The sequence below is a fragment of the Rutidosis leptorrhynchoides genome, chromosome 9, assembly GCF_046630445.1.
Source record: "Rutidosis leptorrhynchoides isolate AG116_Rl617_1_P2 chromosome 9, CSIRO_AGI_Rlap_v1, whole genome shotgun sequence".
NCBI classification, from domain to species: Eukaryota; Viridiplantae; Streptophyta; class Magnoliopsida; order Asterales; family Asteraceae; genus Rutidosis; species Rutidosis leptorrhynchoides.
In genome coordinates, this window is record NC_092341.1 from 42,895,040 (window position 1) to 42,911,935 (window position 16,896).

General features: G+C 32.7%; 1 protein-coding gene across 1 annotated transcript; it reads left to right on the top strand.

The window, feature by feature from the left end:
- Positions 1-231: 231 nt before the first annotated feature.
- Positions 232-16,005, top strand: LOC139867982 (callose synthase 10). Its single transcript, XM_071856325.1, has 50 exons — positions 232-658; positions 1,239-1,336; positions 1,525-1,688; positions 1,779-1,890; positions 2,161-2,271; positions 2,391-2,516; positions 2,750-2,839; positions 4,590-4,687; positions 4,770-4,887; positions 5,022-5,153; positions 5,374-5,450; positions 5,678-5,756; positions 5,874-5,966; positions 6,041-6,143; positions 6,239-6,362; positions 6,458-6,644; positions 6,741-6,793; positions 6,911-6,971; positions 7,107-7,188; positions 7,286-7,335; positions 7,485-7,571; positions 7,668-7,753; positions 8,005-8,032; positions 8,158-8,265; positions 8,359-8,436; positions 8,544-8,704; positions 8,793-8,913; positions 9,415-9,512; positions 9,605-9,695; positions 9,795-9,955; positions 10,046-10,155; positions 10,288-10,419; positions 10,511-10,579; positions 10,681-10,852; positions 11,025-11,142; positions 11,752-11,871; positions 11,990-12,105; positions 12,208-12,291; positions 12,531-12,696; positions 12,780-12,956; positions 13,060-13,107; positions 13,344-13,502; positions 13,606-13,719; positions 13,806-13,894; positions 13,992-14,150; positions 14,228-14,330; positions 14,753-14,872; positions 14,980-15,030; positions 15,132-15,311; positions 15,501-16,005. The coding sequence occupies exons 1-50, from the start codon at positions 448-450 to the stop codon at positions 15,735-15,737; spliced, it is 5,712 nt and encodes a 1,903-aa protein (XP_071712426.1). The 5' UTR covers positions 232-447; the 3' UTR covers positions 15,738-16,005.
- The last annotated feature ends 891 nt before the right edge of the window (positions 16,006-16,896 follow it).

Consider the following 16,896-nt stretch of genomic DNA (forward strand, 5'->3'; position numbering starts at 1 on the left):
CCACCTAAGTTATTAAACTTTATCAAAAAGTTCCAAATTCAAAATTTTCAAAAAGTCAAATCCACTACGACCGATCCATCCATGATTCTTTTAAACCCGAGCGGGCCGGAAAACATGCTCTTGTTAGAATTCCCTACGAACCACAACCCGAATTTAAGCCGTCCATTTAAAAACAGCACAACCGTACGATATAAATTCCATTATCCATCAACGAACCACAAAACACGCACACATTACTAACTGTAGCCTGCACATCACACGATCACCGTAACGGCTCAGTTCAATATCCAATCTGAAGTCTGAACAATTAAACCTATACACAACGCGTTGAGTCCATACTCGTTCTTCGTGTTGAATTTATACGGATGTTTTCTAAGGTTTATAACCAGATCTCGAATTAATTGCGTTAGATTAGGGTTTAATCGAGTTGAATTTCAACTTGAATAAATGGCGAGAGTATCGGATAATTGGAACAGGCTCGTGCGAGCTACACTCCGGCGAGAACAGCTCCGGTTAGCCGGACAAAGTCATGAGAGAAAAAAATCAAGTGGACTTGCTAGTGCAGTACCTGATTCGCTTCAACGAACTACTAATATTAATGCGATCTTACAAGCTGCTGATGAGATTCAAGCTGAAGATGCTCATGTTGCTAGAATATGTAAGTTCTTTTTATTTATGTGGCAGTTGTATCGGATAGTTTGATTTATAAACTTAAATAGAAGTTTATTTGTATTATTTTTTATACTATAAATACATACACACACACCGTCAATAGAGATATAATATGATATACTATATGTGAATTTAGGATGATTGTGGATTTTGCTGCTAATTTAACATTAGGTTTCTGTATATAGTGGCTGTATAATTAGATGTGGTTATAAACTTAAGGCTTTATAAGCAATGCTCTATGATCATGTACACCATGTAGGAATATATTAAGGTAACTTTGTATGGAGGTTGTCATGTGAAAGGAAGTACAACTACAAAACGTGCAGCATTGTCAACGTAGTATTTATACTGTTTTGTATGATAATTTTGTGTACTAGTTTTTTTATTTTGACTACAGTCTGCGTATGTTCGTTATGCCATTCTGTTGAAATTAATGATTTTACTCAACGGCTTGATGTGCACAAATTTTAGTTGCACTGTAAAGACTATGGAATGTCAAAATGTTATGAACATGGACCTCATTATTTATATCTGATTGTAAAACAACTTGCATTGTTCAATCTTAGTGTGTGAGCAGGCGTATTCCATGGCTCAAAATTTGGATCCCGATAGTGAAGGAAGAGGAGTTCTTCAGTTTAAGACTGGTTTAATGTCCGTGATCAAGGTAAGCCAAATTTTTGAGTTTTTCTCGAGTATATGTGTTATAGTCACTTTACTCAGCACTAATCTCTTCAAATATATGGTCCAATAAATTACATTTATTATTCATTTTTTTGCTTATGTGTATTATAAGCTTTCCTGTCATGCTTTATATCATTAAGTATTAGGCGATTAAATTTTGAGTTGCTGCAGCAAAAATTAGCCAAAAAGGACGGAGGGAGAATAGATCGTAACCGCGATGCTCAATACCTCTGGGATTTTTATCAGCGTTATAAGCGAGTGCACAGAGTTGATGAAATCCAGAAGGAACAAAAAAAAATGCTTGAGTCTGGCACTTTCAGTGCTAATATGGGCGGGTATGCTTAATTATTGTTCTCATGGTAATAATAATTATAATAATGTTACTAGTGAAAAATGCTTAAGCAGAACTTTTATTTGGTGTTTAGATCTCAAGAAACTAAAAAAGTATTTGCCACATTGAGAGCTCTTGTCGAGGTAATGGAGTCCCTTAGCAAAGACATTCCTAATGATCCAGTTGGAAGATCTATAATAGAAGAGGTATTATTATTAAATTATTATTTTTATTATTGTTATTATTACTGTTATACTATTATATTATTTTGTTTGATCCCAAAATGCTGCAACTTCTGTAAGCACTCCCAATGCTCACAGACAAGTGTAACATACTTTTATAATAAGAGCTACAGCTTCACGGGGTTTTAAGGATTACGAACTCGGTGATGTTGGCGGATGTCCGTTATGTTTTCTATAATGGTTAATTTGTGCCATCCTATCATTTATCGTTTATGTATTTATGGGTTTAACCAGGTAAACAGGTTAAAGAGTACAAACAAAGGATTGTCAGGAGATTTAACGCCTTACAACATCGTTCCTCTCGATGCACCATCGATGACAAATGCTATTGGGTTCTATCCAGAAGTAAGTTATATGACTTATCTTAGTTGCAATTTGGTCTTGCATGACACAATATTATTTTTGTTACCCTTTGAGGCATGTCATTCATGAATAACGCCTCGTTTTTTTATTACAATTTGCAGGTTAAAGGTGCAATTTCAGCACTAAGATATCACGGAGAATTTCCTAGGCTTCCAGATGATTTTGAGTTTCCTGCACAACGTAACTTGGACATGTTTGATCTTTTGGAGTTCGTGTTTGGTTTTCAGGTTCGGACACTTTCATTAACAATCCTTGTTGGTACATAATCTATGTTTGCATATTTCAGTTTTGAAGTACTCCTCATTTAGAAATGCACTTTAAGTGTATGGTTCAAAATTTGGATGACTATATGCTACTAAGTATTGCAAACCATCTTCCACATTTCTCGTTTCTTGAAATCTGCCTTCTACTTATATTTTCTCGACTTAGTTATGTATATATTTGGTAATAACACGTGCAGAAAGACAACATCAGGAATCAGCGTGAGAATGTCGTTCTTGCCTTAGCAAATGCACAATCACGGCTTGGCATACCGACGGAAGCTGATCCAGTGAGTAATGCTACATATACATATACATACATACATATATATATACATATACATACATATATATATATATATATGTATGTATATGTATATATGTATGCATGTATATATATATATATATATATATATATATATATATATATATATATATATATATATGTGCGTGCGTGCGTGATCAATGGGGAAGTAACCAATCGGGGGGAAGCGGGGGAAGCAAAAAAAAAAAAAAAAAAAAATTTCGTTTTTTTTGAATTTTTTTTTTCCGGCATCAAGATCACACGAAAATATGAACATTTAGAAGAGACACCTCGTGATGAATGTTATTATTTAGGCGGGAAAACGATCGACAAAAATAACATTCAATATAATATTGTTCGTGAAGAATATGAACGTTTTTTTTTTTTTTTTTTATGTTTTGTGAAGTAAAATTTAGCCCGATTTAGAGTTTAGGGTTTAGGGTTTAGGGTTTAGGGTTTGGTGTTTTGGGTTTATTCCATAAACACTAAACTCTAAACCGTTCGTGTTAAAAACTCAATCTAAATCCTAAACTTAAACCCTAAATCTAAACCCTAAACCCTAAATTTCTAAACCCTAATATCTAAACCCTATAAACCCTAATATCTAAACCCTAATATCTAAACCCCAATAGCTAAAACCTCAAAATACGCTCGAAAAACACGATAATTGTTATATATTACTTCTTCGAGCGTTTTCCCGCCAAAATAAAAACATTTATCAAAAAGTGTCTCTACTAAATGTTCATATTTTCATCTCATCTATAATGTTCGTGAACAAAGTTTTTTCAAAAAACGAAAAAAAAAAAAAAGTTTTTGCTTCCCCCTGCTTCCCCCCGAATGGTTACTTCCCCCTTGATCCTACCACTATATATATATATATCCACTATATATATATATATATATATATATATATATATATATATATATATATATATATATATATAAGGGCAGGATCAATGGGGAAGTAACCAATCGGGGGAAGCAAATTTTTTTTTTTTCGTTTTTTTTGAATTTTTTTTTTCCGGCATCAAGATCACACGAAAGTATGAACATTTAGAAGAGACACTTCGTGATGAATGTTATTATTTAGGCGGGAAAACGATCGACAAAAATAACATTCAAGATAATATTGTTCGTGAAGAATATGAACGTTTTTTTTTCATGTTTTGTGAAGTAAAATTTAGCCCGATTTAGAGTTTAGGGTTTAGGGTTTAGGGTTTAGGGTTTAGGGTTTGGTGTTTTGGGTTTATTCTCCATAAACACCAAACCCTAAACCCTAAACTCTAAACCGTTCGTGTTAAAAACTCATCCTAAATCTAAACCCTAAATCTAAACCCTAAACCCTAAATTTCTAAACCCTAATATCTAAACCCTATAAACCCTAATATCTAAACCCCAATAGCTAAAACCTCAAAATACGCTCGAAAAACACGATAATTGTTATATATTACGTCTTCGAGCGTTTTCCCGCCAAAATAAAAACATTTATCACAAAGTGTCTCTACTAAATGTTCATATTTTCATCTCATCTATAATGTTCGTGAACAAAGTTTTTTCAAAAAACGAAAAAAAAAAAAAGTTTTTGCTTCTCCCCGAATGGTTACTTCCCTCTTGATCCTACCACTATATATATATATATATATATATATATATATATTAAGATTTTTTATGTCCTTTAAACAGCTTGTTTATAATTACTGGACTATCATTGATTCGTGATTCTTTATTTTTTGTAGAGAATAGATGAGAGAGCTGTTACTGAAGTTTTCCTAAAGGTTCTGGACAATTACATCAAATGGTGCAAATATTTGCGTATACGTCTTGTCTGGAATAGGTGACTTACGTGCACTTCTACGTTTTATACTCATCAGTTTGTATACCTTGCTAAATTCATTTTAAAATGTTGGTTTTAATAGTATACAAGCCATTAATAAGGACAGGAAACTTTTCTTGGTTTCACTGTACTTTTTAATCTGGGGTGAAGCTGCAAATGTTCGTTTTCTTCCAGAATGCATTTGCTATATCTTTCACCATGTAAGCCCCATGTCTCTATTTGAATCTTTTTGTTAACCTGATACTTTCTTTTACAATTGGAGTGCTTCAATTGATGTTTTTTTGAACATATTGGTAAATAATTATTAATTAATATTTATATTTGTATAATCTAGATGGCTAGGGAGTTAGATGCAACGTTGGATCATGGAGAAGCTTCCCCTGCTGCTAGTTGTATAATTAGCGAATCGGGTTCAGTGTCCTTTTTGTCCCAAGTCATTCAACCGATTTATAACACACTGTCTCAGGTCTGTAAATCTATTTACTCCATATAATATTATCAATAAACACTCGCAATTTATGCGTTGAAGTTGATTGGTGCATATATATATATGATGTAGTTTCTGTTATTCTCTTAGTAATTGATCAATAACTTGAATGATTTCTGCACTCATTGTTTGATCTGCTACTTAAGCATTGAACTTTACTACTTAATATCTAATTCAAAATTTCCATTTTTTTAAACAGGAAGCTGCTAGAAACAATAATGGGAAAGCTGCCCACTCAGCATGGCGGAATTATGATGATTTTAACGAATATTTCTGGTAGGTATTTGTGAAATATTGTTCTTATGTTAGTATACTAGGTTTTTTAGCCTGTGTAAGTTTTTCAAACAATTTGTAAATTATATTTAAATTTCTCAAACAAGTAATGTTGTAAGCTAATAATCATACATGATTCTTTACTGTATACATCTTCTCTTTGACTAATACAATTGTGATACAAGAATTAGCGTTTGACTAATACAAGTTTGTACTTGAAATTATTTCAGGTCACCTGCTTGCTTTGAGTTGAGCTGGCCTATGAAGGAAACTTCACCTTTTCTTCGATTGCCCAAATCTTCAAAAAGGGTAAGTCATTTGCTTAATATATTTGCAATCATCCAATAATTTATTTGTTATACTGTGATACTGTGATCTGGTTTGTGTGGTTTTTTTCTTCTTCCTAATTTCTATTTTAATAATCAGACTGGTAAAAGCACATTTGTCGAGCATCGGACGTTCCTCCACTTGTATCGTAGTTTTCATCGTATGTGGATCTTTTTAATCGTCATGTTTCAGGTAGACTTCATTTTAAAAACCTTATATATTTTTTCCTTCAGATATCGGTTACTAATATGTTTCATGCTTTTTAGGGATTGACAATTGTAGCTTTCAATGATGGGAAACTAAATCTTAGAACTTTCAAACAATTGCTTAGCATTGCTCCAACTTATGCGATCTTGAAGTTTATAGAATGTGAGCAGTTATTTATGTTGGGATTCTCTTATAATGTTCATTATATGTTTATGTTTACGTTACCATTTCTATGTAATATTTTTATAAATGTATAGGTTTCTTGGATGTACTTTTAATGTTTGGGGCGTATAGCACAGCAAGAGGTATGGCAATCTCAAGGCTGGTTATTAGGTTATTTGTGGGCGGAGCGAGTTCAGTGGCTATTACATATTTATATATGTGAGTCAACAATTATCTGTCTAATACATATGTATATTACATGTATATATGTATATATGGCTGACTTTTTTTATTTTGAATCTTGAATCTTTTAGAAAAGTTATGCAAGAAAACCTCAACAATACCTCAAGTTCCATATACTATCGAATATATCTTCTTGTTGTGGGTGTATATGCTGCTATTCGTGTTGTCTTTTCATTGCTACTTAAAATCCCGGGTTGCCATTCATTATCTGAAAAGTCTGATCAGCCCTTTTTCCAATTTTTTAAGTGGATTTACGAGGTACTGTTCTTTTTATGAATTATAATTTCGGTTTCTAGTTAGTTACACATATCCTTATAAATTCCCGGTTTCCTTAATATTTTGTTGGTTATCCAGGAGCGCTATTTTGTTGGGCGTGGTCTTTATGAGAGGCCCATGGATTACATAAGGTCAGATACATATTTTACCATTTTTTTAAATTCTTAAAAGTGTTTAATGTAAGGCTGTTACTGTTTTTTTGTGTAAAAAAATGGAGTCTGAAATGTCTGCGTTTAATATATTTGCAGATATGTGCTCTACTGGGTTGTGATCTTTGCTTGCAAGTTTACTTTTGCCTATTTTCTTCAGGCAAGTTGTGATGCGTGCATGATGTCAAAGTGTTTGCAATGTGTTTTATCATTGGTCATTTAGATTTGTCATTATATATATTCTTATTCTTATGGTACTAATTCTTCAATGTGATGTCTATTTTTAAATATCCAGATTAAACCATTAGTTGAACCCACCAACATAATTAAGAAGCTTCCATCGCTGGAATATTCATGGCATGATTTTGTCTCAAAGAGTAAGTGTTGAACACTCTCTTTAAATCACTTGTTGAACACTTATATATATATATATATATTCGTATTTACACTGTATATATCCTTTGGCTTTTGCAGATAATAATAACGTTCTAACGTTAGTTAGCATATGGGCTCCTATAGTTGCTGTGAGTAATTCTGCAAGTAACTTATGAAACAGTTTATCTTATACAACAATTTGTCAGCTTTAGTGGCCGAAACACAAATTTTCCTATTTTTCTCAACTTGACTTGAGTTGCTTTATTGTTTACTATTGCTAATCATCTTTAATTGTCAGATCTATCTTATGGATATCCATATATGGTACACTCTTCTATCGGCAATTGTTGGCGGCGTAATGGGTGCACGAGGGCGATTAGGCGAGGTATGAAGAATCTATTTCTGGACTTGTCTTACAATTTGTACTTGTGGGTAAATTTTTTTGTACTACTGATTGTAAGTTTGTATGTTATTTTTGTAGATTCGTTCGATAGAGATGGTACATAAACGGTTTGAGAGCTTTCCTGAGGCATTTGTCAAGCAACTTGTGTCATCACAGGCAAAAAGGTATTGTAACTTTTGAATACTTGTATAATATGTTTGAATGTTTTCCTTACACTGAATATTAATGTTCCAGTTTTCAAAATATCTGCATTTGTTTTACCTTGTATCTGTTCATTTACATTTTATGCTTATGTTTTAGCCAATGAAATCTGATATTGCTGTTATGTTTCTTTCAATATTAAATTAAATTAAATTTCCTGTCAGTTTCTCTTATAGATTTTCTGATTTCGTGTCTTACATTATGTTTCCTTCAGGATGCCAACCAGTGGACCACCATTTCAGGTGAGTTGGTTTATAACTATATATATATATATATATATATATATATATATATATATATATATATATATATATATGCTTACTTTGTTTATGTATATATGTAAATTTACATCTTTTTTTTAATGCAGGAGGACCCTGAAGAAAATAATGACAAGACATATGCAGCTCAGTTTTCCCCTTTCTGGAATGAGATAATCAAAAGTCTGCGCGAAGAAGATTACATCAGTAATAGGCAAGTAACTTTAATGTGGTTTGATTAAACTCACGATTGCTTACTTGTTTTACATGTTTTTAAAAAAATATGCAATCTCTACTCTTTTTTTAGGGAGATGGATTTGCTTTCTATGCCTAGCAACACTGGAAGTTTAAGACTAGTTCAGTGGCCTTTATTTCTATTAAGCAGCAAGGTAAACCGTTTTTGTTTACTAACATCCAATTCCAATGGAATTATCAATTATGTACCTTGCACATATTCATTGTGCATTAATTAATTAACCCTTGATTATGTGATCAGATATATTTGGCGATTGACCTAGCTATAGACTGCAAGGATACTCAAGCAGATCTTTGGGGTAGAATTATCAGGGATGAATATATGGCATATGCTGTTCAGGAGTGTTATTACAGTATTGAGAAAATTCTACTTTCTTTAGTTGATAATGAAGGAAAGCTATGGTTCGTATTCATAGTTTGTGTTACTATTATATATTATATTACTTCTTTTTTCCTATCCTTTTGAATTGAAGAACGTATTTTCTTGCAGGGTTGAAAGGATCTTTCGCGAAATCAACAATAGTATGCTGGAAAATTCACTTGTTATGACTTTAGATCTTAAGAAGCTTCCTCTGGTGCTGTCAAGATTTAGTGCATTGACCGGTCTTCTGGTAATTTATATTGATTTTTTTATTATTTCTGAAAAGGGTAATTTTTGTTGATAAGGAACTTTAAGCACACTTGTTGGCTAATTATAAAATATGCAGAATTGGATTTGAATCTTTTGATTAATAATAGAAACAGTCTCTTTACATGAAAGTGTCCTGCTGAGCTTATATTAACAGATCCATACCAATACTTTTATACACGTTTAGGCTTAATATAAAAACTAATCAGCATATTTTTGTGTACTTTAATTCTTCGGTTCTGTTTTGATTTATAAAACATCTAATATTCGGTACATCATGTTACTTTTTCCAGGCTGAAATGATAACATAATAAAATTGCTCTGTTTTTGCTTACTGCTCTTAGGTATAGATATGCAGATTACAGATTATTGACACTTATACACGCCATACTAAATTTTTGTTTGCTACGAGTCTTTTGAGAAACAACAATTTGGACAGTTAGCTGATTATGTACGTTTTTGTGTGTGAATATTTTGATATTAGATCATGGATGAAAAGCCTGAATTGGCAAAAGGGGCTGCTAATGCCGTATACGACTTATATGAGGTTGTTACTCATGGTCTTTTGTCATCTGATCTAAGGTATTCCATTTTTATATTACCTTATTTTCATTACTCTTCATTGTGCACTTTTCATTTTCACATTAGATTAATTGAGGATTTTAAATTATTAGTGAGCAGATTGATACATGGAATATTGTAGCAAGGGCAAGAATTGAAGGTCGCTTATTTTCCAATATTCGATGGCCTAGAGACCCTGACATTGTATGTTTCTTAAAGTTTATGTAGTCATATAATATATATAATATATAATATTATATAATAATAATAATAATATTTGACAACTTATAATTTGTACCTCAGAAGGAACAGGTTAAGCGATTGCATCTACTTCTAAAAGTAAAAGATTCTGCTGCTAATGTACCTAAGAATCTCGAAGCAAGAAGAAGATTGGAATTTTTCACAAATTCTCTTTTTATGCATATGCCTCAAGCTAAACCAGTTAGTGAAATGATGCCATTCTGGTATGTATCTTTCGATCTTGTAAAGTCTAAAATGTTCCTTTTGCTTTTTAAGGTAATGTCTCTAATTGTTTCCCGGTTTTTTTGTTACAGCGTCTTCACCCCATACTACAGTGAGACTGTACTTTATAGTTCACACGATTTGTGGGAAGAAAATGAAGACGGAATCTCCACCATATTCTATCTTCAAAAAATCTTTCCTGGTATATTCTGAAATTATATGTATATGTATTTAAGTAGTACACAGGGTTGCATATACATTTACATACACATACACACACACATACTTGGATGATATAATATATTGTGATAAATAACAATTTTGAGTATTTTAGATGAATGGGAAAATTTTCTGGAACGAATTGGGCGAGGCAACACTGGAGATGTGGAACTTCAAGATAGTTCAACTGATGCACTGGAGCTTCGGTTTTGGGTATCTTATCGAGGACAGACCCTAGCTAGGACAGGTCAGATTCTCAGATACTTAATCTATAAACTGAAGTTTAATGAAACTATTAACATTTGTTACTATCTTGTACCTTTTTTTTGGGTGTATAGTGCGGGGTATGATGTATTACAGGCGGGCTTTGATGCTTCAAAGTTATTTGGAGAACAGATCATTAGGAGGTACTCTTTTTATAGGTTCTATGGCTGATACGATGATTATGATGATAAGGCAAGACCGTTATTTATGTAGATACATGTACATATTTTCTGTTTTTTTGTAGTAAGAGACGGGAATCGACAAACATTCCTTTCGTCCAAGGGATTTGAATTGTCACGTGAAGCAAGAGCTCAGGCCGATATTAAGTTCACGTACGTTGTTTCATGCCAAATTTATGGACAACAAAAGCAACGTAAGGAGAAAGAGGCTGCTGATATTGCTCTTCTGCTGCAAAGGTGCTAAAAGCCTGTATTATTATGTTATTATATTGGCTATATTTAGTTTATACAACCTTAATTTATGTTTTTTGTTTTGAACGCTTGTTGAAAATCATATATATATATATATATATATATATATATATATATATATATATATATATATATATGCTTATATTTATATTTAAAGGAACGAGGCACTTCGGGTTGCTTTTATACATGTGGAAGAAAGTGCTGGGGCTGATGGAAAGCTTGTTAAATCATTTTATTCAAAGCTTGTGAAAGCTGATATGCAAGGAAAAGACCAGGTACAGCAATTTCTAATAATTTTATATATCATGTGGGCCCATTTCTGGAGTGATCTTTCTATTTGGTATCTTGTTCCCGTTATTACATTGATGTACTTAATGTACTAAATTTTTCGTCACATTTTGGCCTCTTGGTAAGCACATATTTGTCACCAATTACTGAAGTTGAACAGAATCTGTTCCTGTACCATTTATAGATATGAAACCATGCACATGTGTTAATTAACCATGTCCTTTTTAGACCATTTGTCTTCTGCTGACCTATTTAAATGGAAATGATGATTACAATAATATGATCTTTGTATAAATCTACCATAATCTACATTTGGGTTCTTGTATGACAACGTGATACTGTGCTAGGCTAATAGAAATTATTGCATTTCCTTGGCACATGCTTTTGTATACTGGTGTGTTTCTTGATGTTTTAAGTGTTGCTTGTAAACTACGCACAAATTACTTCACCTGCTAGTAAAACCATACGACTATTATGAATGGTTATCTATAGAAATTCCCGTCTATCTATATATTTTTCTAGTTCACATTTTTTTTTATGCAATCTCTTTTGAGAATAACTATAATTGATGTTTGATGCAACATTATACTTGTTAGGAAATATATTCCATTAAGCTCCCTGGAGATCCAAAACTTGGCGAGGGAAAGCCCGAAAATCAGAACCATGCGATTGTTTTCACCCGTGGAGAAGCTGTCCAAACCATAGATATGAACCAGGTACTATTTTTCATTTTTTTATTACTAAATTTTAAATGCTGACTGTAACACATCATCTAGCTTTATTGTTTCTCCTTATTTGATTTTTCTGAATAATTTGTGTGTCGTTTTTCAAAAGGACAACTATCTTGAAGAGGCAATGAAAATGAGAAACCTTCTTGAGGAATTCCGAGGCAATCATGGCCTACGCCCGCCAACTATTCTTGGTGTTAGAGAGCACGTATTTACCGGAAGGTATGACTTTTGTTCAATGATCTTTTTATCACCTGAATAAAAATAAACAATAAATAAACAATGTGAATTATATTAAATACTTTTTTTTGAATTATGTTGCAGTGTTTCTTCATTGGCCTGGTTTATGTCCAACCAAGAGACAAGTTTTGTAACACTGGGACAACGGGTTTTAGCTTATCCTCTCAAGTGAGTTACCTATGACTTGTGTATGCATTGTTATAACATATTTTAGTTCTACCTTTATTGCAAATACGTGTTTAACGTAGAATAAATGGATATACTATATAGCACCACAGTTATTCAATCTTGGCATTTACTGCATTATACATTTCCTAATTGTAATTAGGACTTAAGGAGGGAATTTCGTACTTGCCAGTAATAATACTGAAATCTTGATACTTAAGCTGATTGGTTTTGATTTGCAGAGTGCGCATGCATTACGGTCATCCTGATGTCTTTGACCGTATATTTCATATATCTCGAGGTGGAATAAGCAAGGCGTCACGTGTTATCAATATTAGTGAAGATATATACGCCGGGTTTAATTCTACATTGAGGCAGGGTAACATCACACACCATGAATACATTCAGGTTTGTGATATTGATACTGGATATTTTTAACAATGTCATCATATAAAAATATGATAGCGGATGGCTAATTTTTTTATATGTAGGTGGGCAAAGGAAGGGATGTTGGGTTAAATCAGATTGCTCTGTTTGAAGGTAAGGTTGCCGGTGGAAACGGAGAGCAAGTTTTGAGTAGGGACGTGTACAGAGTTGGTCAACTTTTTGACTTTTTTAGAATGCTCTCGTTCTACTTCACTACTGTTGGTTACTATGTTTGCACAATGGTAAGTTTTTTTTTTTTCCTCCATTTCTTCATTTAATACAATATGTGTGTGTTGAATATGTTGGAAGCATTTATTTCTGATGGAGTTTTTATTTTGGATGCAGATGACAGTTTTAACCATCTACGTCTTCTTGTATGGGAGAGCATATTTGGTATACATCTACTTAACCTAGATCTGTATCTTTTTGTTGAGATAAAGTTTCAAGTATTAAATTGAAAATGTTATTAGTAATGATGTTCTCTTATAAGTACTGTAACCTAAGAAATATGTATTTACATATAATACTTAATACTTATACTTATTCTTGGTAGTTTGTGGTTTGGTTTGGTTAACTCTAAATATTAAAATATTAAATATTAATGTGTGATTGTATTGTTGAATTTTCAGGCTTTTTCTGGACTTGATCAGGGAATCAGTCGCAGATCAATGTTGCTTGGTAATACTGCTTTCAATGCAGTATTAAATGCTCAATTTTTAGTCCAGATTGGAATATTTACAGCTGTTCCTATGCTTATGGGTTTTATACTTGAACTTGGATTACTCAAGGTTTGTTTACAGATATTGTCAAGTTGCATTTCATCAGTTTCAAGATTTATTTAATCTTGCAACATCATAAATTCACTATTCCATTGGTATTGTTCTTTTGCAGGCTGTTTTCAGTTTTATCACAATGCAGCTTCAACTTTGTTCTGTATTCTTCACCTTCTCATTAGGAACTAGAACTCACTATTTTGGACGAACCATCTTACATGGTGGTGCTAAGGTGTGTATAATAATTTCATCTCATTTGTAAAAAAAGTATTCAAACTTTTGCGTCTGCAAGTTACATTTTTTGTTATTGTTTTGCAGTACCGAGCGACTGGTAGAGGCTTTGTGGTCCAGCATATTAAATTCGCTGATAACTACAGGCTCTACTCAAGAAGTCATTTTGTCAAGGCGTAAGTATTTTACTTATTTAAACATATACTATTTAGTCTAATATTTAATAATAATTTGTAAATTGTTAAATAAGAAGTATTTCAAATTATTTTTCAGGCTTGAAGTTGCATTGCTTCTTATTGTTTATATTGCTTATGGGTACACACAAGGAGGTGCTGTTTCATACATCTTGTTGACACTAAGTAGTTGGTTCCTTGTGATTTCATGGTTATTTGCTCCATATATCTTCAACCCATCTGGTTTTGAATGGCAAAAGTATGTTCGATTCAATAATCTTGTTTTACTTTCTTGAATTTAGTGTACATTTTTTGATTATGCTACCATATGAACAGGACTGTGGAAGACTTTGATGATTGGATAAATTGGCTTCTATACAAAGGTGGTGTTGGGGTCAAAGGAGACAACAGTTGGGAATCTTGGTGGGATGAAGAACAGGTTTGTTATTTTACATTATATACTCGTGTTTTGAATATTATATACTATTATTTATTATGGGTTTATTGTTTCAAAATGTAGTCAACTTCTCACTTTTTACTATTTGTATGTGCCGAACTTTGAGAAGTTCTTTTGTGTGTCTCCAAGTTCTAAAGTTGTATATTGTATACGTTAAATTTACTTTCGTATGTATATAACTTACAAAATAAGTCTTTTTATGTATAAAAAACAGTCAAGATGCTTACTATAGACGCTTTTTGGATCTTCGATACATACAATAATTATTTTCAAAGTTCGCATCATACAATAGTAAAGCTTGTAAAGTGTAGTATAATACATTTCAAAAACATGAATCCTTTTATATTATTATTATGCTTCCATGTTAATGAGTTATTTTATTATATACTTTATTTTCATTACAGGCACATATCCAGACGCTGCGAGGCAAGATACTCGAATCTATCTTGAGCTTGAGATTTTTCTTGTTTCAATATGGAATCGTTTACAAGCTTCATCTCACGGGAAAGAATACATCATTTTCTGTATGATTTTATTCTAATTTTAATTTAATTTCAATTATTATTATAATAATAATTATTTTTCAACTATAAACTTTTTTCATGCTGACTTTTTAACTTCTACTGTCTAGCTTTATGGCTTCTCATGGGTGGTGTTAGCTGGCATTGTCGTGATATTCAAGGTTGGTGTCACATTATATCTTCATTATTTTTATATTTTTCTTCATTAATAATTTTTGCTAGTGAGTTGCATTATCCAATTGTAAATCTTACTGATTTGCAGATTTTCACCTTTAAATCGAAAAAGTCCAACTTCCAACTAGTCTTGAGATTCTTTCAAGGAGTTACAGCTCTTAGCCTTATTGCCACACTTATTATCGTTGTCCTCTTTACAAATCTAACTGTTCCCGACTTGTTTGCCAGCTGTCTCGCTCTTGTTGCTACTGGTTGGGCCATCATTAGTGTAAGTTTATATTACTTCATTAAGCCAGATCAAATACGATTACAAAACTTTAATTTAAAATCATTCAATGTCTTTATAAATTATATTATGTGTGGTTTTTTGCTTTTAAAAACCACTTGTTGGGTGACTTTGTTAACCCGTTTCCTTTTATGCATTTAAAGTATAACTAATATTGGTTACAATTTACAGTTGGCGGTTGCTTGGAGAGGAATAGTAAGGCGGTTAGGATTATGGGATTCGGTTAGAGAATTTGCACGAATGTACGATGCGGGAATGGGTATGATCATTTTTGCACCCATAGCAATGTTATCGTGGTTTCCGTTCGTTTCTACTTTCCAATCTCGTCTTCTGTTCAATCAAGCGTTCAGTCGTGGGCTCGAGATCTCACTTATCCTTGCAGGAAACAAGGCTAATGTTCAGGCATGATTCTTTACGTACATGTGTTGACATATCTAACCCTGTAGAAGAAGACTCTGTGTTTAGCTTTCTTGCAGGCTTTGTCCTTTTATTGTGTATTATTTTTGTACTTTGTTTTGTACATGAGAAACCTGGGATGAAGCTTTAATGGGTATTTGTGAATATGATGAAATGTAAGGTTTTGCTTGCCTGTTAAACTCGGCATCTACTTCACGAGTTGTTTCTCCTAGTAGAATGGGGATTGTATTTGTTCGTTCAGATATTTGCTTTCTAGGTACGAGCTTCCCCGTTACCCCCGTCTTTTTTGTATTTCTTGTTGATGGCGTTTTTCTTTTGAAAACGGTCTCGTTCTATGAGTATTCGTTTTTTCGCAAAGCAAAAAAAAAGAAAAAAAAAAAAAAAAAAAAACTTTAGCCGAGTAATGAGTTTCAATTTCAGCACAGTTTGAATATACTATTGAAATTTTTTATTGTTGAATGCTAGTGTGGTATTGAAAACAGAAAACGAAAACACTACAAGGCAAAGTTCAACTATCATAAATTCATAATAGCTTTGGTCTCGCAGATTACTCCCAGGCTGATTAGTGAAGTTAGAATAATTTGTATATTGCACGATAGTATCGTTTTTAACCAAACAAAGTCTATTCTCTTTAAATTAATTAGAACCTGTAAAATGTAGTTATTCATGGTCAAATCATGTCACCAAATCACTTAAACATTAACATTATTTTAGGAAGTCAATAAATCAGGTGACGCATAACTACTACAGATTGACGATAATGGGAACTAAAAACTTGAGATTGATACGATGTTGAGCAATTGTTATTTAGACCTCTAACTGTGTTGAGCATTTGTTATTTAGACCTCTAACTATTGTGAATATTCCTTCTTGCACTTCATCAAGTCGGTGCCATGGTCACTGTGTGTCTGTTATAGACTTATAGTTATGGCCAATTTGTCCTGCACAAAGACGGTGAGTTATGCGAGCTTATGTGTTATGTGTCACGAGTTAGTCATGCTGTCACGATATATAGAGTTATGTCTTGGTACTTGCGTTGTAGTTAAGTTCATTCCTGAGTATCAAAATAATGATCTTATAACTTGTAAGTAATAAATTGGCTGTCGGGTTAGTAAGTCAAAAGCCCATAGTTAGAGTGCAACACTGCAAT